Source organism: Branchiostoma belcheri, unplaced genomic scaffold, assembly GCF_001625305.1.
Source record: "Branchiostoma belcheri isolate BF01 breed outbred unplaced genomic scaffold, Haploidv18h27 scaffold12, whole genome shotgun sequence".
Taxonomy (NCBI): Eukaryota; Metazoa; Chordata; class Leptocardii; order Amphioxiformes; family Branchiostomatidae; genus Branchiostoma; species Branchiostoma belcheri.
In genome coordinates this window covers 3,564,469-3,573,197 of record NW_017802602.1, presented here as the reverse complement: position 1 = coordinate 3,573,197, position 8,729 = coordinate 3,564,469, and the positions used below count along the sequence as shown (strand labels likewise).

General features: G+C 42.5%; 2 protein-coding genes across 2 annotated transcripts in view; both read right to left on the bottom strand.

The window, feature by feature from the left end:
• Positions 1-2,086: 2,086 nt before the first annotated feature.
• On the bottom strand, positions 2,087-8,311 carry LOC109462689 (chymotrypsinogen A-like). The gene is made up of 8 exons (XM_019759250.1): positions 8,289-8,311; positions 7,534-7,754; positions 6,760-6,870; positions 5,875-6,070; positions 5,610-5,697; positions 4,901-5,078; positions 3,004-3,152; positions 2,087-2,388 (listed from the first exon to the last, which is right to left on the bottom strand). The coding sequence occupies exons 1-8, from the start codon at positions 8,309-8,311 to the stop codon at positions 2,224-2,226; spliced, it is 1,131 nt and encodes a 376-aa protein (XP_019614809.1). The 3' UTR covers positions 2,087-2,223.
• A 221-nt stretch (positions 8,312-8,532) lies between these two features.
• LOC109462688 (CUB and sushi domain-containing protein 1-like) overlaps positions 8,533-8,729 on the bottom strand; it is a 14,942-nt gene continuing 14,745 nt past the window's right edge. The window contains exon 23 of the mRNA XM_019759249.1: positions 8,533-8,555. Coding sequence (XP_019614808.1) covers positions 8,533-8,555 — 23 coding nt within the window. The remainder of the gene's footprint in view (positions 8,556-8,729) is intronic.

Here is an 8,729-nt window from a genome sequence, read left to right as displayed (position 1 = left end):
ATATATATATATATATAAACTATAAACTAAACCAAGCTTCTGTGCATTACACTGTAAGTACTTAAACGCCTGCTATGTAAGTTAACATTGCAAGCGATGTCATTACATTCATTGTACTAATCAAGAAAAGATTTACTTAAGGCCACACCAAGTAAATTTTATGGATGACGTCCTCGCGCGCATTGATTTTGGCCTGGTCCTAGAAAAAAAAACAAGAAATTCCGCTTCCTGTAACTATGACCAAAGAGTCGCAGTGCCGCAAATCGTTAGATTGACGTGAAACCCGTAACGCGAAATGGGTAAAGAGCACATGCTTTGTTTCTGCAGGCCTGCAAAAATGTGATGAAAGAAACAGGACAGGACGACAACTGCTGTTCCACCTGATTTATTGCTGTTTTGATGATGAATAAAAGACTTCTTGCTTGTTAATCTCACCTCATTCAATTTGTGTCCTAACATTTGTCGTCTCTTAGTATATTTCTAATCTAGGCATCTTGTTTTTTAGGGCCCTTCTTGTTTTTTTTTCGCCCTCTCGCATTAGATATAGGGTCTCCAAAGGACGTCATCCATAAAATTTACTTGGTGTGGCCTAACCAAGATATCGAATTTTTTTCTGCAAAGTGGCTTCTCTTTACCGCGAACTTATCCTTAACTTATCATTAGGCCACACCGATTTAATTTTATGGATGACATCCGCGCGCGCATTGATTTTCGCCTGATCACGTCTTCCGAGGCGCCTGGCAGTCCATGGTGATTAGCGACTACGAAGGATGTGGTAACCCAGGCTACCGAAGCTCCACGACATACGTACAGTGTCGATTCATAAATTCCGCAAAAAGCCAGCATGTGCGTCGTATACGTCGCTATGTAATGCATCAAATTCACAATACCGGCTTTGTATTCCTGTGGTTTAGTAGCATTTTTTGGCCGGATTTTTCTTCTTTTTTTTCGCCCACGCGCACTAGTTTGGGGGTCTTCAGAGGATGTCATCCATAAAATTAAGTCGGTGTGGCCTTACCATGAAAAAATCATTAACCATTAACCATTCCGTTTTCTGCACCCACCATGAACGAAATTTTGCTACCGCGAATATAAAGTAATTTACAGTATGTTTTTGTTTTGCCTCCTTGCCTCCTTATTTAGTATTGAATGCCTATAACGAAAACAATGTCGCGCCATCTGATCTCCAAACAGATCATACGGTGGCAAGGTAGACCGAAGGCTAATGGACACTCCTCTGGCCAATGGATACTAGTAGTATCCATTGGCAATGGATACTAGTAGTATCCATTGGCCAGAGGAGTGTCCATTAGCCTTCGATGGCTCAATGGACACTCCTCTAGCCAGTGGACACTACCTTGCCACCGTATGATCTGCTAAGCCTCTACCAGGCTTCGGGAGGCGGCTGGAAAGAGTAGAAATCGGCCAAATAGAGAGATAGCATGCCGGGGGAGTTGGACGTCTGGCTGGAGAGAACAGTTTGCCGCTCCCTCCCGAAGCCTGTGCGGAGTCACCATATCTTTGAAGTTCACTAATCGCTATCTAATCGCTTCGAGAGCGGCAAACTGTTCTCTCTAGCAGACAAACTCCCCTCACTTGTTTAATATCTCCCGATTTGGCCGATTTCTACTCTTTCCAGCCGCCTCCCGAAGCCTGGTAGAGGCTATGATCTGCTTGGAGATTAGCGCCATCTTCCTAGCCTCTATCAGGCACCGTGGATCGCTGGAAAAATAGTAGAAATTGACCGAATTAAAGGAATAATATACCAGGGGAGGTAGCCGGCCAGAGAAGATCCAATTCGCGTCCGTGGGCCGGCTACCTCCCCTGGTATATTATTCCTTTATTTCAGCCAACTTCTACTACTAATATTTTTCCAGCGATCCGCGGTGCCTGGCAGAGGCTACCATCTTCCTTATTATATTCAATTGCCCATAACCTCTCACCTCCAAAACAGTATACTATTATTATTATCTTGATTGAATACTTTTCTTATGCTTTGTACTTAAGTCTGTTGTAATTTTATATTGTTAATTGATTGATTGATTGATTGATTGATTGATTGATTGAAGCATATGTCGTACTTGTTAGTTTACTGTATTAGTATGTTATATTGTGTATGTTTAATCTTTGTATGGTTTGGCACCCGAAATCAGCCATGCTGCCTGGGTGGCCAATGTTTTGTGCTGCTACAATTGATTTAAAATAGAATAAAACCATTTTCCTTCAGTTGTCGTCCATGGTTTGGTCTATCCAGCCGCGCATGGCGCTGACGCGGGCGTACACCCCGGGGTGTCCGGGCGAGGCGCAGTCGGTCGCCCCCCAGCTCGTCACCCCGTGAAGGGTCCACTTCCCTCCGGTAGAGCACACAAGGGGGCCTCCGGAATCACCCTGGAAGATGAAATACTTTGTATGAGAAGAAAATAACTAGAAAGGTAACATTTGTAAAGCAAATGAACATAGTTTACCCTTGATACACACACACACACACGTGCTTTGATTTGATTTGATTTATTGAAATTGGAACAGTGCAGTACACATGGGACAAAGGCAGCTGTTGCTGGTGTTGTGTCCCACACATAGAAACAAATACAGGACAGATCTAGAGAATACTCATTTCCACTTGAGTGAATAGGGAAAGTCGTGTAAAGTGCCTTTCCCAAGGACACAAGATCGATGGCATGTCCGGACTCGAACCCGGGACCTCTTGGTTCAGAGTCGAGCACTCTGCCGTTACGCCACACGACCCCACAAATGCTTTCTATAAGATGCATCTAGAAAGGTAACATTTGGACATGTGTCTAAATCACTCCTGCTATAAAATTGCAACATGCAACACTAGTTACCATGGTGACAGACGTCTGGTCTGTTCGTGTTTGCATGGTGTTTCTACTTAGGGGCGCCATATTAACTTGCTACAGACACCCTAGGATACCTCGCTATTATCAATCATGTAGCAAAAAAAATATCTCCTACATTGTAAGTAAAAAGTTAGTACAAACTTACAGAACAGGTTCCATGGCCCCCCGCGTCATAGTAACCCGCGCAGATCATAAACTCCGTGACCTGTCCGGCATAAATAGAGGAGTCGTCACATCTCTCATTGCTGACCAACGGGAAACTGGCTTGCTTCAGGACGAAATCGTTTCCTGTCCCTATTGAGAAACAACATAATTAGTATGCCAAAAAACAGTTACTCAAGCAACTGGATATGATTTTGAAAACGTCAGACGTTTCAGCTAGTATCCACTAGCTTTCGTCAGTGACTGAGAGACCAGAGGGGAAAGCAGGTTTATATACACAACCTGTTGATATACATCAACACGTTTTCAAAATCATATCCAGTTGCTTGAGTAACTGTTTTTTGGCATATCGTATTACCTGGATGTCTAACCTTCATCGACGTAACATGATTAGTATTTCTAAGTCATATTCATATGGGGTAGGGAATTTTCCCAACCAGCCTCGTAACTCCTGCGTCTCCTATTGGGCCAGTCAGTCCTCACTACTTGTGAGAAATTGGGCTGGTCTCAATCATGATGTTTCTGACTCACTAGAACTTTATCAGCAACTCTCTCCCCTGAGACAGTGCAAATGTTAGACACGTTCCAGCGTAGATGCCTCAGAACTATACTAGGCATCTCCTGGCGTGACCACGTATCAAATGAGGAGCTCATGCAAAGAGCCAAGGTTCCATCTCTCAGTGCGCTTGTAATGAAAAGGAGATTGAGCTTTGCTGGACATGTGTGGAGACTCCCTGATCTCAGAACCACAAAAACAGCCCAAACATGGAAGCCAGAAGGCACACGCCCGAGAGGGCGGCCTAGAGTCACTTTGCGGAAAACACTACAAAATGATGGGGTAAAACTTGGACTTAACTCACTTAAGGATATGGCAGTAGTGGCACAAGACCGAAACCTTTGGAGACAAAAAGTCAGACAAGGAGTCGACCTATGCAACAAGGTTGCGGGAGGATCTAAGGTCTAAGGTAAGGTCTCTCCCCTGACTCAGGGAGAAGAGAAGTTCTGACTTGGCAACCCGTAACCAAGGTGAGTGGTGATACCATTCAGGTGGTAGCACCGTTCACCTTGAAGTGGCCTAACGACCGTGTTACGTGGCGACCAACAAGTAAAATATTTATTTTCCATGCAAATGAAATACAAGAGACTCGAAACAATTCATTACCATAATTTTTGAATTCAAATGAATATGAATACAAGACAAGCAAACATTTCCATCAATGATATCACATTTTACCTCACAGATATCAGTATGTTATCGTATAGGATTGATTCAACTTACTACGTTAAAGGATTACCGTAAACTTTTTTAAAAATATATTCCAGCATTTCATGACCAGACATGGGGACAGCACACTCAAGTCATATATATCAACTTATTTTATGCCGCCACCAACGCAGAGGACGAATACAGGACTAGACAATACTCAGGAAAGTCGTGTTAAGTGCCTTTCCTAAGGGCACAAGATCGATGGCATGTCCGGACTCGAACCCAGGACCTCTTGGTTTCGAGTCGAGCACGCTGCCGCTACGCCACACGACCCGTAAACTTGGCGTTGCTAATTGAAGATCCTGTTTTACTGCCCTGAAATTGCATCGGATGTCTTTAAGGAAAGTGTAGCGTGTCGTGTGGCGTAGCGACAGAGTGCGCGACTCGGAACCTAGCGGTCTCGAGTTCGAGTCCTGACATGCCGCCGACCTTGTGCCCTTGGGAAAGGCACTTTACACGACTTTCCTCACTTCACTCAGGTGAAAATGAGTATTGTCCTGTAGTGTATTTGTCCCCTTTGTTGGTGGCGGCATTAATATAAGTTGATAAAACTTGAGCGTGCCGTCACCACGTCTGGTGATTACATGTTGGAATAAAAAAAAAGTGTACTTGCCTTTGGTACTTCCCCACCCCGTACTGACGCAGTGGGTCCCTGCGGGAGGGTCGGCTCCTGGGCCCGAGGCCAGACAGACGGGCCACACGTACTGGTTCAGCGTCGCCGGCTGGGCCAGCTTCAGTAAGGCCAGGTCCTTATTGGTCGGGTTCCTGCTGTATCCACTGTGAACGATAACCTGCAAAGGCAAGCATTCAATGAAATATAGATTAGATAGATATAGAATAGATAGATAGTAGATTGGAGTGGATACATCTGCATTTTCATATGGCAGCGTTTGTGTATTGTAGTTATGTGCAAAATAAATCTGAATATTTTTATATCTGTAAACTCGACACAATCAAGACAGATGTTTCATCTACTTCTGCCATGCCGATTTTTATAACCTTAATTTTAATTCAAGTATTTCAGTTAATCGGTTTAAGTGTGATTGTTTTGTTATGTTTAAGGAGAAGGACTTGCACCTTTAAGGCTTCTTCCTCTCCTGTACAAATTGTTTTTTTTTAATTTAATTTACTTCACTAACTGTATCTTGTTTTTTTGTGTGAGATAAATAAATAAAATAAATAAAATATAACAAATTGAAATTGATATATTTTAACTGAATCTGTTCCTCATGCTTAGTTGTGTGTGATGTCTACTTAGTCGTGTGTGGCAAAAATGTGCAATAACGGTTTTGCGCCACTCATGTTCATTAAAACGTACGTACCTTTGAGACCTGCAGACGTTGTTCTGTTGAATCGGTACTGTATTTGCGGTACTTTCCCAGGATGACGATATAGTTACTTGGCGATGGACTGAAATGAATTACAAATGCAAGGCTTATAAATGAATCATGATATCATTCATTAATTACTGACGCAACTTTGAGCAATCCAACTATTAATTGGACAGAGCTTCACCGTAACATTTTGATATTTTTACCTGCAGATTCTTCCAGTTGAAAGTTGTTCTGTATAAGACTCAATTCTTACCTAGTGTCGACACAGTGGGCGGCGGTTAGGACCCAGAGGGGGTGGATGAGGTTACCGCCGCAGCGGAATGAGCCGAACCGTAACAAGTAGACCTGCCAGGGCCAGCTTCCCGGGAGGGCAGCGTAACCACCGACGATACGGGCTACGGGGAGGGTCGGCTGTATAGCTGGAACACCGCACTTGGAGCCAACGTTAGCTAGAACACATAGAGAGAGAGCAAAGCATGGGTGAATTACCGGTAAGGTAGAAAAATATACATAATTTATCTTTATTACTCTGTGAAGAGGGTCATTGACCTCCGACGAGGTATTGTGGTCGGTTGTGTCCTTAAGTACGTTTGCAGCCATAACTCACGATACTTTTGCTGCATTCGAAGGCAGTTTCTTATGCTGTCTGCTAGTACGTGAGTGATGATTGGTGCTGTTTTCATATGAGGAAATTCTACTTATAATCCTCTTGTCACAAGATACGACTTACAACTTACGTTCGTTTGGGCCTGTGCCTTTACACCTCTTTATGAATCAAGATCATTTAAGATGGATATGTCTGAAATTTGGCATGTCTGTAGTGAAATGGGCTACAAAATACGTTAGCCCAAGCGGAAAACACTTCCCGTAGGTTTGTGATCCATGGCCCCTTGTTGTTATTTCATTTGAATTTCAGCTGTATGATACAGCGTTCTTAGAAAAAATCATGATGCGGCTCTAGAAATGGATGTTTCTTTTTTATGACAAGTAGCTTCACTTTCTTTGATGAGGGGAACTTGGCTTTCACTGAATGATTTTTAAAAAATCACTACATGCAACATGTGATGATATGACAAAAAAAAGGTAAATTTGGAATCCATAAGTTTATGTAAAAGTAAAATTTGATAAAACAACTCACAACAGATGATTTCATCACTTCCATCAGAACAGTGTCTGGTGCCGTCACAGGTAAGGGTCAGGTCGACGCAGTCTCCATTCCAACATGTAAACTCCTCAGGAGTGCATGTTCCTGCAAAACAGATATGGCTAATCTCCAATCAGATGTTTAGGTGACCGCAAAATACAGTATCAAATTGGCGAGGCAGTATCCATTGGCCAGACTGTACATGTATCCATTGGGTGGCAAATGGCCAATGAATACAGCCTGAAGAAATTTGGTACTGTCTTTTGCGGCCACCTAAACATCTGGTTGGAGATTAGATATGGCTTAAGTGTATATCGTGAATGAGTGTTATACACTAATTGATTCAGCGTCAATATAAGTGTCCCAAGCAAGTTTCCATATCTTAATCATCCTGGTTTGGACGGTTATGTATAACCAATCATTATGTCATATTTTTGCACCAACATTAAAATATTCTACTTTTTGAAAAAAAAGATGTGATTGTCATTTCCTTTTTTTTACATAATTGTGCAATAATCTAACATTTAGGACTATGATGACTAGCACTAAATCAGCCAACACGAGGCGAACTCAGTTTGTGGCACCACCAGGAACTACCAGAATGTAAACAAACATGCCCGACAGCTGTGATTCAAGCTTTTTAACATACTCATGAGGTGTCATATTTTGGCACCTACACTTACACTGAATGGCACTTACTTACAATAGAGTAGGGTTATAAGAACCTGATTATTTTTAACAATAGGATGACGGGGCACTTTCACTTACGTGGTGGATCCTCAGCAGTGAAGTTAGCAACGAACCCAGACCTCGTCACTGAACCATCACTGGTGAAGACTAGAAAGGCGCTGTTCCCAGTGGTGGTGACTGTTCTAGCTGACGAACCACAAAGGGTGGCAAGCACAGGAGCAGTAGCGTCTGGACCATCATGCACAACGAGGGAGTCATAGCCACAGTTACTGTTGTACTCCAGGTGGAACGCTGTAAATCTGCAAGTGTTTCATATCATATCTCATTATTTCACAAGGGGGAAGATGCCCATAGTATTATCATGTTTACCATGGCAGAAGGGAACCTTTTCTTGCTCTGTTTATTCTTCCCCTTCTTCTTCCGTTCCAAACAAATAAGGTCAATGACCCGGACCAGACGTCTGCCAGTATGGTAACTGGTGCTGTAGCTGACACCCTGTGGTGTTGGGTTACATTATGTAGCAAAACAGAGCTGGAGCTGCTGCCCATTAAATTGCATGTACGAATATGTTTGAGTACGAATAAACAGAGCAGAAGTTATTTGCTTGGCTAGACCATATGAAGACAAACATCATTCATTTGCTTTTAAATAACAGATGTTACCTTTCTAGGTTTATGTTACATGTAATGTTACTTTACATTACTGTGCACCGCCAGATAACACATAACTAATAGGCAATGTACAAAACTGCAAGTTACTGTGTTTAGTGTCAATATTTAGGTTCTGCCAAAGAGGGTATAAGCATCCTAATAGATGCAAACATAACGTCCTACCGGATGGCAACAACGTCACTCATATTGACAGATATCTGCCAAGTACAGTAAGCGTTGTTAGGGTAGTGTCCTGGGTAACCTGGTGAAGTAAAGCTGCCAGAGTCCCCATTCAGTACAGTAGGGTTGTCACATTGCACAGTCGGTGTAGTTGCTACAACTTCAGTAGTGCCTACAGTGGTACTGGCTTGTGTTGTTCCTGCACATTCAAGTATATCATTGCCCGTCACTGATTATATTCAATGTATCAACTACGGTCGCACAAAGTTTCTGAATTATTACAACAATAACGACATAAAAAAACAGTGCAAATGAAAAAAGAGAGACATGCTATATATATATATATATATATATATATATATATATATATATATATATATATAGAGAGAGAGAGAGAGAGAGAGAGAGAGAGAGAGAGAGAGAGAGAGAGAGACGAGAGACGAG

Bases quoted from the DNA above. Each gene is read 5' to 3' on its own strand.
- LOC109462689 (XM_019759250.1), bottom strand. From the start codon at position 8,311: ATGAGTGACGTTGTTGCCATCCG. The intron at 6,871-7,533 runs GTAAGTGAAAGT...TCTGTTTTGCAG, and splicing joins CACTGCTGAGGATCCACCAC to GAACATGCACTCCTGAGGAG. The intron at 5,079-5,609 runs GTACGTACGTTT...TTGCCTTTGCAG, and splicing joins AACGTCTGCAGGTCTCAAAG to GTTATCGTTCACAGTGGATA.